The sequence below is a fragment of the Hyla sarda genome, chromosome 8 (assembly GCF_029499605.1).
Source record: "Hyla sarda isolate aHylSar1 chromosome 8, aHylSar1.hap1, whole genome shotgun sequence".
Taxonomy (NCBI): domain Eukaryota; kingdom Metazoa; phylum Chordata; class Amphibia; order Anura; family Hylidae; genus Hyla; species Hyla sarda.
Window position 1 is genome coordinate 89,599,830 of NC_079196.1, and position 15,581 is coordinate 89,615,410.

Below are 15,581 nucleotides of genomic sequence, written 5' to 3' on the forward strand. Positions count from 1 at the left end.
GAAGTTTTCTTCTGTCCCGGCAGTAACACAGGTCCCCGCCCACCGGGGAATACACACAGCACCCCGCGATCGCGCTGCGGGGTGCTGCAGGGAAGACAGAGGGAGCTCCCTCCCTCTGTCATAACACTTACAGCAAGCGGTCCCTTCTGACCGCGGCTGTAAGGGTTAAAATGGGTTAAAATTGCGGCAGGGCCCCGGCTGTGTTTTACAGGCATCCATAATCTGCATAAATAATAATAATAATAATAATAAAAGATGTTAGCCACAAGGATCAAAACCACTTAAAAAGAATAACCACTAAAAATGTATGAAAATTAAAACCAAACACCCGCAGTCTGAGCTCAAACATTCAACAAAGTTCCTCACAGGCGAAGATAACGGAGGAGAAGGGGGGGGGGAGGAGGGAAAAGTACGGGTAGGAAATAGGGGGAGGAGAAGGAGGTGGGGGGAAGGGAGGGTTGTTAGGTTACAAAAATGGAGCATAGCTGTTCACCTTGTTTACTCCATGCAGGACCAATGAATCCAATTTGAAAATCCAGCGAGTTTCACGTTGTGCTACCATTTTCCTCCAGTTTCCACCTCGTACTCCCACAGGAACATGGTGAATGCCTGGTCACTTGATTTCTCTTCTGTTATCTTTGCCTGTGATGAACTTTAGTGAAGGTTTGAGCTCAGACTGTGGGTGTTTGGTTTTAATTTTCATACATTTTTAGTGGTTATTCTTTTTAAGTGTTTTCAATCCTTGTGGCTAACATCTTTTGTTATTATTATTATTATTTATGCAGATTATGGGTGCCTTACCTGATGTCTCCTCCCTTTTGATGGACGTTTGAGTGTTCCTTCTCTTGTTCCAGCTCCTGTGGATGTCGGAATTATTTATGAATTTTCCCCTCCTCTTTATGCACATCTTGACTACAGCATAACTTTATGCATTTATATTTCTGACTTGGGTCACCCCTGGGTCAGAGACTGTGGTATACCTCATCTCTGTCATCTATTCATATTTTTATTTTCCTTCGTCCTCCACATCATTGTTCTGAATTTAATGTAATTATAATACGGTATACGTTGTCATTATGACATTTTATAACGACAGCATCTTTGCACTTTGGTTGTTACGTAAACAGGTGGGACACCCCTTGGTAGTACTATTATTTCTAGGCAATATATACATATACCTTTTTGGCCTAATATACCTGTACACACAGTCTATGTGTATATTTTGTTCATTTCTTTTCAGGAATACAGAAATGTGAGTATATTCTAGTCCACAGATGGGTTTGCATTCACTTACCACTCACTTCACTTGAGCACATCTCACCATTTTTTTGCACTTGTAGTTTTATAGTTTTGCCACTATGTTGTTTGTTTTACTAATTCATGCACCTTAACCATATCACATTTATTGTGTTCCTCTTGGTTACACTGCCTACTGTGCAGTGTGACATGGCGGAACCGTGACTATAAATATGCATAATTTTCCTCAGGATGTCTGATGCCCTGTCTTCCATTCACTTGCTCACTTTATTGTCCCACCTGTGGTATTCCATACTGTTTTTTATTTTTTGGTATTTTATGCTTGTATTTTATATTAATGAATTATTGATGAACCATTGCTGTATGTTATTCTGTGTATGTGTAGCTATTAGGCTGTAGTACTAATGGCTGCAGTTAATTTTTCTATACTTATGCATGCTTTTAATAAGCATTTATGTGACTGTGTATATATACATATTTCATTGCATTGTATCTATTCTGTATTACTAAGGGGAGTCCTGGTGTCACGCCGTTGTGTGTGCACACTATGCAGACACACACAGCCGGTTTAATGATGTGGGTACCTTATGTGAACACATGTAATTCATATTACATATATCCCAGTGTTGCTCTCGCCCGGGGGGTCCCCATGATCAGGGTATTATTGACACTTACCTTTTGTCCCTATGCTGTCTATGCATGCGGGACAGTGAACAGGATGGTTGCGCTGCCCCACATTCATATGACAACTGATGTACTTTATCTGGGAGCCCCGGGTAATTGTGCTCACTGTGAAGTGATATACTCCGCATGTACTGGAGAACTCACTGACCCCTCCCTGTGGGCGTCAGTGGTTGTCCACTGTTAGCTTGACAGCTCTGACAGCAGATGCTACGGTCTAACATCAGATGTCGGGCGTTCCCTCTAACTGCAATGCGATCGCATGCATCTTGCAATACCCGTCTCGGATCGCATTGCGACTGCGCCGGCCACTCTGCTGCAGCGCATATCCCATTAGCACAATAGCTCTGCAACATCTTGCCGATACCCGTGAGCTGATGACATTTTGCATTCCCGAAAAGGGGACGGAGTCTAGCCTGATCACATGGTCTGACTCTGTGCTTGTGATTGGTAGACATCCAACATAAAGTGTAGCCACGCACCCTCACTGATAACGCCCCAGAAGAAGCCTTCAGTGGTGAAATGTTGGGTGATGGAGGTCTGGTGTATATCTCCACCTGGTCCACTTGGTAATATACTCCTATGCAATTTTTTGTTTTGTTGGCTCTTTGTTTCTGGCTCTTTACTGTTAGTTACTGGGGAACCTTCACTTTACTTTACTTGATTGTGTTTTTTGGAGGGTTTTTGTATCCCCCCCCCTAATTCACTTTATATTTATTTTGGGCTAAATTCTTGGGGGTTCCGAATACTTTTGGTTAGCCTCTCTACTATTGAAGCATTTTGGGCCTACACCAGACTACACCAGCCTACACCTACCTGTGGTATGGAGTTGTATCTCTGTTTACATATTTATCATATGTCTTAAATGATTTTAGATGTCTGTTTGTTGGGCATTTGTCTACTAATAAAATGTGATATTTATGAGCTATTGGATCTACATACGCTTCTTTCTTTTTGATGTATGATATTATGTTTGTGTTATTTTGTTTAATTACAGTCTATCTTTGGGCTAAACAAATTGTGTGCTTCAATTTTAGGTCAAAAGCAGGTCAAAAACACTAAAATAAATGTGGCTATTCTTTAGGATTCAATGTGGCTATATAATAATAATGATAGTAATAATAATAATAATAAAGCATCAGAAAATATTTTACCGCACTTTATGTACTACCGTATTTTTGTTACCTGATACACAAATTGAAATGATAAACTTAATAATATACATTCCTATTTTAACCTCAATACTGTAATAATTTGTAAAAACAAACCTCTTTCACTTTTTTGCCTCTAAGACCAGAGCTAATACCCAGGTTGTCCTCCTTAAGCGATTCCACAGTATCTCCATAAAGCAATTTAATGGCTCGCACCAACCGAGCACATGAACGGCTGTGGTGCAGATAGCAGTGTGGGTGGCAATAATCCACATGGGTACAAATGAAGCTTTGTTGGTTGCATAGTAGGATCATAACCTGGTAATATTAAATAATAATTAAATTAATAAAAATATTCTCAAATTAGTTTTTCAAATTCCTCTCTCTTCATTCCTTTTTGTTAGAAAGCAGCTCAGCTTTATCTTTTGGCTATGTTTCATTTACAATAGAAACAGTCAAGATGCTGGAGCCTACAAAGATAACGAAAACTTCCAATAGAGTGTTCATTTGGAATTTTCCAAATTTTATATTTTTTTACACATTCTCTTACCTACGTACCTAATGTAGACTTTTTCCAAACCTCATCGATATTTGTTACAGACTACTTACATGTAACCAAGACATATTACGGTGGTAGCTTTCTTCCGTGCCAATGTTGCTTCCATCAGGATCAATACTGGGCTCACTAGTGCTCCATGGGCTCCCTTCTTCTCAAAAAGAAACATTAAACAAGCCATAAGCCATTACACAACCAATGCATATTACACATCTTCAATTTTTACCTAAAGACCCAGCCATGCACAGATGGTATCACGACAGAGCGACACAACACATCAACCCAGCTCCCACCCGCTCTGTTCACTAGCTGGAGTGGCGAAGACAAGCACATCTATTGGCACATGTCCCCTATATTCAGGGGGGTGGGACAAAAATGGAGAACAAATTCCCTGCATCTCAAAGATGCTGCAAACCATACAGTTGATCTGCAATAATAATAAGAATTGTTCTATATACTTAAAAAGATCTACATGGAGAAAACCACGTCAAATTGTTTATATATTATTGTGTTTGACTTTGTTGTAGAAAACTGTCTCCATTGTGCTGGTTATGAACTGCTATATGGATGCTTATAAAAACCTTAATTTGGAAGCAAACTGAAAATGAAGGACTGTGTGTTGGTCTATGGGTCTAAAATATTTTTTTTAGTTTCTTCAAAAAGGTAAATATTAAGATTATAAATGTGTTCCTTCTCAAAAATATCTAATCCACATTCATTGACAATGGGTGCTAAAATCTGCTTTGTCTTGACAGGATATTTGCAGAGGTATCTGTCCCTTCTGTGAGAGGTCTCCCCTTAAAATTTCTTCGCTGAGTTACCTATGTCAGTAACAGTGTCCCTGCTCTGTGACAGCTGGATGTCATCATTCTCGGACCCTGAGTCCTGCCGTGTTAGTTTGGTGCTCTTTAGGCTGCCGGCCCGGCGAATGCTGGACAGGGAGCCCCCTTTCTTCACCCGGAAACTGCGGGTTCCTTTAATCTGGAGCAAGCGGGAGCCTCCTATCCTGATCTTCCTGCTGGGAACTGCATTGAGAGAACACAAGAGGAATTTTTTCCCTCTTCTCTGATTGTTTTAATACATCTTTTTATTTTTATTTTTTTGTACTTTTTGCAAACATCTATCATCTAAATCTGTCTTCAGCCAGATATTAGGAGAAAATGAATGGCATGGAGCAAAGAAACTCTCGCAAAGTAATAACCACAATGTCTTAAGAAGAAAAAAAAAATATACCAAACAGACTCTAAATTACAAACATGTAGCAAAATAAGGTGAATTGTGTAATTGTGTGATGAAAGGTATGATATTTTTTGCTTCTCACTTAACAGAACTATGGGAGGTGATTCATCAGAACCTGTGTAGAGGAAACATTTTCTAGTTGCCCATAGCAACCAATCAGATCGCTTCTTTCCTTTTTCAGAGGTCTTAAAAAAAATTAAAAAAAAGTAATCTAATAGGTTGCTGTGGGCAACTGGGAAACTTGTCCTCTGCAAAGGTTTTGATAATTCTACCTCTATATCTTTGTGCTACGGAATAGTATTAATCTCTTAGTACTGGTATTGCTGACATATTGAAGAGTTTTTCCCATATAGGATTGATATGTAAGGTACAATTCTATTCAGCTCCATTTAATCTGGAATTATAGTTCCATTATGTCAGGTTACACTTGCTATGCAATATAACCTGGTCTGTGCCTTAGGTTGGTTTTGCATAGCAGTTTTAATCATCAGTATTTGAAATCCATCACATTAACCATGTAAACATGTATGACAAAAGGATAAACACAGCCATAGGAAATATGTTGTTCTTTAAATGTGTTGGCTCATATTTTTTACCTATTGGCATTCAAAAATGTGCAGTTATATATAAAAAAAATTATAATACTATATGTTCTTGCTAAAGAGGCTACCATGGGCACTGTGTAAAGAGTAGTAGTCCAGATAAATGGGTTCTCAAGCCAAAAATAACTGATCTTGTATCTACGGTATAGTGGATAAGTGCCTGATTGCAGGGATCCGAACTCTACAATCCCCAGAATGATGCCGATCTCTCTCAAGTGCATAGAGGATAAGTTATTTTTGGCTTTGTAACTGCTTTGAAGGCTGTGGACACCTTTGTAAATGTTTTACTTAGTTCCACTTCTGCAGCCTCTGCAGTATGGTTTGTTTGCTCTATTTTCTTTCTATATTTGTACACAGATTATGTGATTTTTTTTACAGCTGTCCTACAAGGTTTCTCTACTTCATCCACTCATTTAGCAGGTGTGTAACTCAGTTCCACTCTCTAGTTTTATACTTGACCTATCACTGAATAAAACAAATCTTAAAAAAATCAATGCAAAGGTGTCTATATGCTTTACTTTGCTAAGAGCAGTATACTTTTGGACAAGTCTCTTGCTTCTCACTGGCACAGCCACATTAACAAATATAGGGGGTTAAAATGGCCCCCATGAGAGGTAATCAAACTGATGCCAGACTGTCACATCTCTGTACAGATTGATTTCTAAATATATATTACCATTATATTAAATGTGTACCTCCTCTACTATGTATGCCTTCGAATGTTGGGAATGGTTAAAAAGGTGACAACAGAATTAAAGGGGTATTCCAGGCCAAAACTTTTTTTTATATATCAACTAGCTCTGGAAAGTTAAACAGATTTGTAAATTACAGTATTTATCGGCGTATAACACGCACTTTTTAGGCTAAAAATTTTAGCCTAAAGTCTATGTGCATGTTATACGCCGATACACCCCCAGGAAAGGCAGGGGGAGAGAGGCCGTCACTGCCTTCCCTGGGGTCTAGAGCCCTGCTGCCGGCCCTTCTCTCCCCCTGGCTATCGGCGCCGCTGCCCGTTCTGTCCCACTGACTATCGGTGCCGGCGCCCCGCTGTCCGCGCTGCTGCAGGCCTCCGGCGTGCGTCCCCTGCGTCGTTGCTATGCACGGCGCACTGACGTCATGCGGCGCGCCGTGCAGCGCATAGCAACGACGCAGGGGACGCGCGCCAGAGGCCTGCAGCAGCGCGGACCCGACCCAGGTAATTATGCCACCGGGGATGGGGGGAGGCAACGGGGCAGCGGCGCCGGCAATGGGTGCCGCTGCCCCTTCTCTCCCCCTGGCTGTCGGCGCCGCTTCTCTCCCCCTGGCTATCGGCGCCGGCAATGGGGCACCGGCACCGATAGTCAGGGGGACAGAACGGGCAGCAAGGCCGATAGCTAGGGGTAGAGAAGGGCCGGCAGCAGGGCTCTAGACCCCAGGAAAGGCAGGGGGAGAGAAGCGGGCAGCGACAGCCTCTCTCCCCCTGCCTTTCCTGGGGGTATATCGGGGTATACACGCGCACACACGCACCCTCATTTTACCATGGATATTTGGGTAAAAAACTTTTTTTACCCAAATATCCTTGGTAAAATGAGGGTGCGTGTTATAGGCCGGTGCGTGGTATACCCCGATATATACGGTACTTTGATTAAAAAATCTTAATCCTTCCAATAATTATTAGCTTCTGAAGTTGAGTTGTTGTTTTCTGTCTAACTGCTCTCTGATGACTCACGTCCCGGGAGCTGTGCAGTTCCTATGGGGATATTTTCCCATCATGCACAGCTCCTGGTACGTGACATTATCAATGAGCAGTTAGACAGAAAACTTCAGAAGCTAATAACTATTGGAAGGATTAAGATTTTTTAATAGTAGTAATTTACAAATCTGTTTAACTTTCCGGAGCCAGTTGATATATAAAAAAAAGTTATTGCCTGGAATACCCCTTTAAGCTTATTACTATCCATATAACAGCTATGTCAAACTTTCAGGATCATAGGTAGATGTGAGTGCATTCTGAAACTCCTGCCTTGGGCAATAAGAGATCTTACCACACCCCTGTATGTGTGTTTTATTTAGATAATGGTTTTGGGGTTCTATGCAGGTGAGTGAACATGACAGTTTGAAGCAAACCGAAACATTGATGATATAAATGATGTCATACTGTTTTGCTATATATGTATATTGGCTTTAAAATTTATAACACATAGGTTTATGTATAAACTTGATATCTATATACTATAAACTCATTTGTATATAAGGATTAATGCTTCTATTCATTTTGTAATAATTTCCTGATGTTAACTAGTAATTTAACTTATTCTTTCTAGTAATTTGAGGAAAGCATATTAGCTTAAAAAAAGGTTTATTCTCTATTTCTATAGGTCTGCATTATATATAGCATTTGAATTGGTTCTCCTTCTTTATAAGTTATACACGCACATGTACAGTATATCACATTGCTGTTTATACCACTTATATCCTTCCACCAAACTCAGATGTAACATTAAAAAAGTATTTTTTACTTTGCATGATCATGAGAATTAAAGAGCATTTGTCATCAAAATGCTGTTTTTGTATGTTTATGGCTACTAAGTTTCCAGTGATATAGTTAATATATGTTGCGCTAGGTGAGGGTTATATTCTTTATATAACTGACATTATAATCCTCCTGAATTTCAGCTGTATTTCCAAAATGCCCTTCTCTTATATCTCATGTGTTTGTAAAGCTTTCCAAAGACATGAGATATATGTTGACAGGTCCTGTCAATTTTGGAGGAATCCGCTGACAAATATGATGTCTATGGTGGGTGATATTTAAGTCATCAGTTCCAGGTAATCTAAGACCTAATGGCAACCTAATGAGCCCTTGTACTTGTATGACCCCTTGTACCTCTTGACAAAGCCACAGCAGTGGTGAAACGTTGAGGGGGAGGAGGGGCTTAGTGTCAGTGTATTAAATAATAGGGTGCCTTCTTCTAAACCATGGCAGGGGCATAGATATGTCCAAAACCAATACTGTTTTTAGTTGCCCAACAGCCCGATGGGCTTGGTGGTATCTCCTATCAGTGAGATTATTTTCACAGAAGTCGGCACTCTACATAGGTTTTAAAATTGTGCGTCCATTTTCAATAAAGATAAACTGTGTATAGGATATGTAATAATTGTTTGGGGAAAAAAGGGTTTTTGTGACCACTTTTGTAATGATTTTTCAGGAAATTCCTGATTAATTCCCAGTCACTGTGTAACTCATAACTCAAGCACTAAAAAGTATATCTGATTCTAAACACATTTGATCACTTCTGCTCTAGGTTTTGGGTTTACACATAGTATTTTGGTCAGTATTTGGTCCTCATTTTGGAGCTTATTTTGGTTATTATTTTTTATCCAAAACCAAAAGTCGTACTGACACTGGAATAAACTTTACTTGAATGATTTGCACCCACTCTTAGTTTTGGCAAAAAATCTGACCAAAATACTTATGAAACACAGGCCAAATAATGTGTGAACACAGCCTAAAACATGGTTGTAATATGGTGGCCTTTTTGTTTCCTTAAGTCCCGGCCTCACTGTGGGTCTGATGACCTAAATTGTCAGTTTAGGTCATGAAAAATGTGACCCATCCGGGATTTGTGGTGATGGGGCGTAATATAGTCTCATTTTGCATCCCAAACAGGGTTTAACAATGAGCATGATTTTTCGTTACAAAACAAGAGCTGAATACGCGAGACAACTACAACTATAACATCTTTTGATTCCCAAAAATGTTTTACTGCAGTTGGTGACAATGCTCTTAAAAAAAAAAAAAAAAATCTGGTTATAGTCATATTTTTGTAGAAATTGAAGTACACGTTTCTCATGGGTGTTTATATATGATGAATAGAAAAATTCCTTATATACTAACATATTGGTATTTTTATGTACTGTATATACTTATATTGGGCATATTTAATAAGTTATTATATTGATGCTTTCCATTAATAGCTACTGATTTAAGGAGTTTGGTAAAAAGACAAGTATCTGTGCTGTATAAACTTTACATGTAATTGTCAGCTGCTCAGTAAACTTTTTGTACCTTTTTTTTTACAAAAAGATAAAAAAAATTTACAGAATCAGCCTCTATCACACATACTGCAATAAGATATACAAACATGACAAAGAAAATTCCAAAATGAGAAAATCGGTCTGTTGAAAACAGCACCACGGAATAAAATAAAAAGACACCACTCACCTAAAATGGACAAAAAAGTGGCACAAAACAGGTTTATATGTACTGGACGTACTCTGACCTCCGCTCACATCTCATTTATTAGCAATTGATGATAAACACAGATTGTTTATAATGATTGACGAAACAAAACTTTAGACAATTCACTTAAAATACATTGTATTTGGAGGCCAGAGAGGTTGGCAGTGATGTTAACCAATTTTACAAGCGATGGATTCTGTGAGAAGCAGTTTTTTCATAAGCTTTACACCACTCAAATACACAGTAAAGGTAAATGTACAACTATAGCACAACTGTAACATAGCTAAAACACTAGTATTTAACATAGTAACCTTAAAGGGGTATTCCTAAAATCAATAGTTCTCCCTTACCCAAAGGATTTGATAGGGGATAACAAACTGATCAATGAGCGTCTGACTGCTGGGACCCCCACCAATCACGAGAACATTTTCCCACAAATGAATACAGTGCAGCACCTGAGCAGGGCTTGCGCTCTATTCATTCTCTATGGGGCTTACAAACATTGCCAGGCTCAGCTTATTATCCCCTATCTTGTGGATAGAGATAACCTTTGATGTTGGGAATAACCCTTTAACCATTTTTTATACTAAAGTAGTAAAAAAAAGAATCCTCAATTGGTAAACATGCCTTGAAAAGGCATTCAAGAAGACGTTGACTGAACTAGACAACCTCTGTATAAGTGGTTTCCATTATGTTAAATTAATGACCTATCATTTAGTGAGGGTCTCACCCCTTAGACGTCCATCAGTCAGCAGAATAAAGGGACAATAGCAGACTTTACTAACGTCTTCAGCCCAGCTGCATCATAACAAATATGGCTGTGCCCATGTATGTCATTGTGCCAGGAACTGATCTGCAGATTGTTGGATGTCCTGGGAAGCGAGACTCTCAGTATCTCATCATACATTGTAGCCAATCATAAGAATAGGTCAACAAATAAAATGCTTGGAAAAAATATATACAGAAAACCTATCATGAATTTCGTGCTGCCTGAACAAGTCATTAGGGTGGCCCCCAGTGGCTTCTGCCTGCCTCGCCAGCCTTGATTAATATATTTATTCTTGTAGCCAAACAGGGATTATGGGGCAGGGCAAAGCCACCAGGACCACCCTATGTCTGGTGGTCTGGGCAGCATGAAAGTGATGACAGGTTGCCTGTAAGATCAAATGAAATATGAACTATAATAACGATTTGTTTGGTTTTTATTATCTTAAGACCATCTTGCCCTTTTCATTTCTTATATTTACCACTCATTAAAAATTTTACATAATCTCTAAAATAACTTTAATAACTGTTTAAAAGATAGTTACACTGGTGGATATTACACTTGTATAGATTGGTTATTTATATTTATCGCATTTACATCAAATATCAAATTACACCAAGAACGAGTTGGAGGGAGGCCAATATTTCAATGTACACAATGATATAATAATACAGAAACCACATTAATAATGCATATTTTGGGAGAGAAAAGAAATAGAGGTTGTAAAATATATATTATATATACAGTCATGGCCGTAAATGTTGGCACCCCCAAAATTGAAAGAAAATAAAGTATTTTTCACAGAAAAGGATTGCAGTAACATATGTTTTGCTATACACATGTTTATTCCCTTTGTGTGTATTGGAACTAAACCCAAAAAGGGAGAAAAATAGCAAGTTGGACATGATGTCACACCAAACCCCAAAAATTGGCTGGACAAAATTATTGCCACCCTTTCAAAATTGTGGAGAAATAAGATTGTTTCAAGCATGTGATTCTCCTTTAAACTCACCTGGGGCAAGTAACAGGTGTGGGCAATATAAAAATCACACCTGAAAGCAGATTAAAAAGGAGAGAAGTTCACTTAGTCTTTGCATTGTGTGTCTGTGTGTGGCACACTAAGCATGGACAACAGAAAGAGGAGAAGAGAACTGTCTGAGGACTTGAGAACCAAAATTGTAGAAAAATATCTCAAGGTTACAAGTCCATCTCCATAGATGTAGATTTGCCTTTGTCCACAGCATTATCAAGAAGTTTGCAACCCATGGCACTGTAGCTAATCTCTCTGGGCGTGGATGGAAGAGAAAAATTGATGAAAGGTGTCAATGCAGGATAGTCCAGATCGTGGATAAGCAGCCCCCAACAAGTTCCAAAGATATTTAAGCTATCCTGCAGGCTCAGGGAGCATCAGTGTCAAAGCGAACTATCCGTCGACATTTAAATGAAATGAAACGCTATGACAGGAGACCCAGGAGGACCCCACTGCTAACACAGAGACAAAAAAGCAAGACTACATTTTGAACTTCAGTAAGCCAAAATCCTTCTGGGAAAACATCTTGTGGACAGATGAGACCAATATAGAGCTTTTTGGTAAAGCACATCATTCTATTGTTCACCAAAAAGGGAATGAGGCCTACAAAGAAAAGAACACAGTACCTACAGTGAAATATGGTGGAGGTTCAATAATGTTTTGGGGTTGTTTTGCTGCCTCTGGCACTGGGTTCCTTAAATTTGTGCAAGGCATCATGAAATCTACCAACAGATTTTGGGTCGCCCTGTACAGCCCAGTGTCAGAAAGCTGGGTTTGCAACCAAGATCTTGGGTCTTCCAGCAGGACAATGACCCCAAACATACATCAAAAAGCCCCCAGAAATGGATGGCAACAAAGCGCTGGAGAGTTCTGAAGTGGCCAGCAATGAGTCCAGATCTAAATCCCATTGAACACCTGTGGAGAGATCTTAAAATTGCTGTTTGGAAAAGGCGCCCTTCCAATAAGAGAGACCTGGAGCAGTTTGCAAAAGAAGAGTGGTCCAACATTCCGGCTGAGAGGTGTAAGAAGCTTATTGATGGTTATAGGAAGCAAATGTTTCAGTTATTTTTTCCCAAGGGTGTGCAACCAAATATTAAGTTAAGGGTGCCAAGAATTTTGTGCAGCCTGTTTTTGGAGTTTGGTGTGACATAATGTCCAATTTGCTTTTTTTGCCTCCTTTTTTGGTTTAGTTCCAATACACACAAAGGGAATAAACATGTGTAAGGCAAAATATGTGTTACTGCAATCCTTTTCTGTGAGAAATACTTCCTTTTCATGAAAAATTTCAGGGGTGCCAACATTTACGGCCATGACTGTATTATATAGTTATAACAAGTGTTATAAGTTTAATAAACAATGAACCATTATATCACAATCCCTAAGGTTATATTATATCGGTATTTTGATCAGTTGTTTTTTTTAAATAAATAAAAGCCTTCTGTGTTCACACCTCCTGCAACACTGCACACTGTATCACTTGATCTAATATGTTCTTACCTTTCTTTTCCTCACATCCTGTGTCTGATTTCAAGGTATGGCTGCTGCTATGTAGGGAATCCTTGGAGTCTTCATTCTCATCCAAGATACCAGCAAAGCTGATCTTCCTTTCGTATCGGTGTCGATCCATCTCCGGATCCAAGCGTAGCCGGCAGGTCTCCAGATCCTTCATGCAGCAGACAGAGGATCGTAAGCTAACACTTCAAATATTTTCAGTGGTTCTCTGTACTCCTCCCATAAGGGTTGTAGAAGCCTTTTATACAGTATATCCATGTGTTTTATCACCAGTTGTGGTGTCTTATATATACGAAAAAGCCAAAGTACATGCAACATAACATAATGGTAGATTCTGAGAAACATTATTTCTAAAATATTAAACATTATTTCTAAATATTTCACGTACCACAAGAGGTTCAGCTCTAGGCCTTGGCAGACATGGAAAGGTTTCCCTTAAGAACGTGGTGATTTCCAGGAGTAGTTGACATGCAGACATCTTCAGTGCAAATGGACAGCCACATTTTGTTGGATTTACAGCACCTACAAATTAATATTTTCAGTAAGATGAGCAGAGGATGCTCAGAAGTCGGGTGTTATGTACCAGCTGGTGACTGATCTTACCAGACAGCCAACACCAGAGACCAGCCATCATGGGTCAAAGAAGGGTCTGAGTTATAGAAATAGATATTCTGTTCAAAAATGATTCTTCATCCAGAAAATTATAAAGATATATGCATAATATATATCTGTTTACAAGCTTCATATACAGTGAAACATCTCCAAGATGACAGACCAAACTGAATCAATAAAAAGGGTCTAATTGTGGGATTTCCAAGGTCTTTCTGATTGATAATCTATCGAGATGTAAGAAGATCAATCAGTGACCGGCAGTGCTACCGATGAGGTGTTTGGTGCACCGTACTATACAGTGAATGGCTCCAGAAACAGTTACCCAAATGTATAGTGGTGGTGTTGGGTAACTGCAACTGCTAGCCAAGCTTTAGCTACCTGGCACCGCCAATGTACAATGAACAGTGCAGGGCTTACGGCCCCATTCACTGTATAGTGGGAGGTGCTAATTAGATAATCCGTGGGGTGCCAGGTGCATACCGGTCAAAGATTGATGGTCTATCCCAGTGTTTCCCAACTAGTGTCCCGCCAGCTGTTGCAAAACTACAACTCCCAGCATTCCTTGACAGCCATTGGCTGTCCAGGTACGTGTGAGTTGTAGTTTTCCAACAGCCGGTGGCACCCTGGTTGGAAAACACTGGTCTATCCTTTAAAATAGGCCATTAATCAGTCCTGGAAAGCCTCTAAGGAACAATATAAAAATGGAGAAGTTTCACAATAATGTCATGTAAACACTCACTGGGTAGCCTCTGCAGTCAAATATAACTGTAACAATAATGCACCTACTTCCTAAAAAGTTTATAGTCATGAAGGAAATAAAGTACCTGGTTACTAAATGCAAAGGCTCCGAATGGCCAATTTTACTTAAAGTCATCTACCTTGTATAGGTCTATAAACCCAATGATAATTGATCGCTGGTGCCTTTAAGCCATCTGCACCATCAGTAGTTCTTGTCCATCTTATGAGAAAAAAATTCATAAAAAAAAAAGGATTTGATTTAATGCCTCCATACTATTATTTGTGGTCTCCATTTACTTGGAGGATTAAATCAGCATCTGCTTTCGTTGTTTGGGATTCACAGGGGTCTCAAACTGAAGCAACACTATGCTTTAGCTACAAATCAGACTCATGTCTGATTGTACATTTTAGGAAGTTAAATATGTAGAGGATGCAGACATGAGAAAGGAAATAGAGAAACAAAAGCCAACCTAAAAGAAAGCGGGGAATATTGGAGTGAAATTAACATTTAAAACAAAATCATGGGCCAGTTGGAGCAAAAATAAATGGATTTGCAAACATTGAACAGTTACCTATTTATTTGCTGTACGTTACTTAAAGGGGTTATCCAGCATTAGAAAAACAGAGCTGATTTCTTTAAAAAAAAACTGCACCACATACGTGGAGCTGTTTTTGAAAGGAATTAGCTCTGTTTTTCTATTGCGGGATAACCCCTTTAATAGGCTTCAGGACATTTCCTGTACAATTATGGTGATTCTTTTCATATGGTGTTACTTGTATTCCTTCCATGTCAATATTGTTGCCATAATTGAACAGCCTTTTAAATATGTCCTAAAACTTAGCACAACACATGTTGAGAAGCTGCTTAGTTTATTGTATTTTAAAGGTTTTTAAGAGACTCATGGGGTGATTTATGGGCCCAAGCAAATAAATGGTAAAATGGTTGAATGGGAATCATGTCTACTCTGCAGTTCATATCTCTTGAAGGCGACCAAGTTTTTGAGGCTTGCAGACACGACATGCAATGTAGACCAGTCATTCTCAACCTTATTTCCATAGGAACCACTGAACATCTTTGACACTACTGCAGATGTAGGAGAACAATGTAAAATTCTTACACAGCTCCATATTTTTGCAAAGATATATTTGCTGATCTGCCAAGCATCTTTAGGCAGGATTAAATTAAAAGTGACAAATTACCTTTATGCTCAATTT

General features: G+C 39.2%; 1 protein-coding gene across 30 annotated transcripts in view; it reads right to left on the minus strand.

The window, feature by feature from the left end:
- The window catches only part of UNC80 (unc-80 homolog, NALCN channel complex subunit), a 206,662-nt gene that overhangs the window by 93,208 nt on the left and 97,873 nt on the right, over positions 1-15,581 (minus strand). For 26 of the 30 annotated variants that reach the window (XM_056535252.1, XM_056535244.1, XM_056535264.1 and 23 more), the window contains 5 exons: positions 13,405-13,538; positions 13,002-13,167; positions 4,467-4,670; positions 3,699-3,796; positions 3,207-3,407 (listed from right to left, as the gene is read on the minus strand). In XM_056535252.1, the coding sequence (XP_056391227.1) occupies positions 3,207-3,407; positions 3,699-3,796; positions 4,467-4,670; positions 13,002-13,167; positions 13,405-13,538 (803 nt within the window). The remainder of the gene's footprint in view (positions 1-3,206; positions 3,408-3,698; positions 3,797-4,466; positions 4,671-13,001; positions 13,168-13,404; positions 13,539-15,581) is intronic. The other 4 variants (XM_056535267.1, XM_056535266.1, XM_056535263.1 and 1 more) reach the window with 1 other exon arrangement.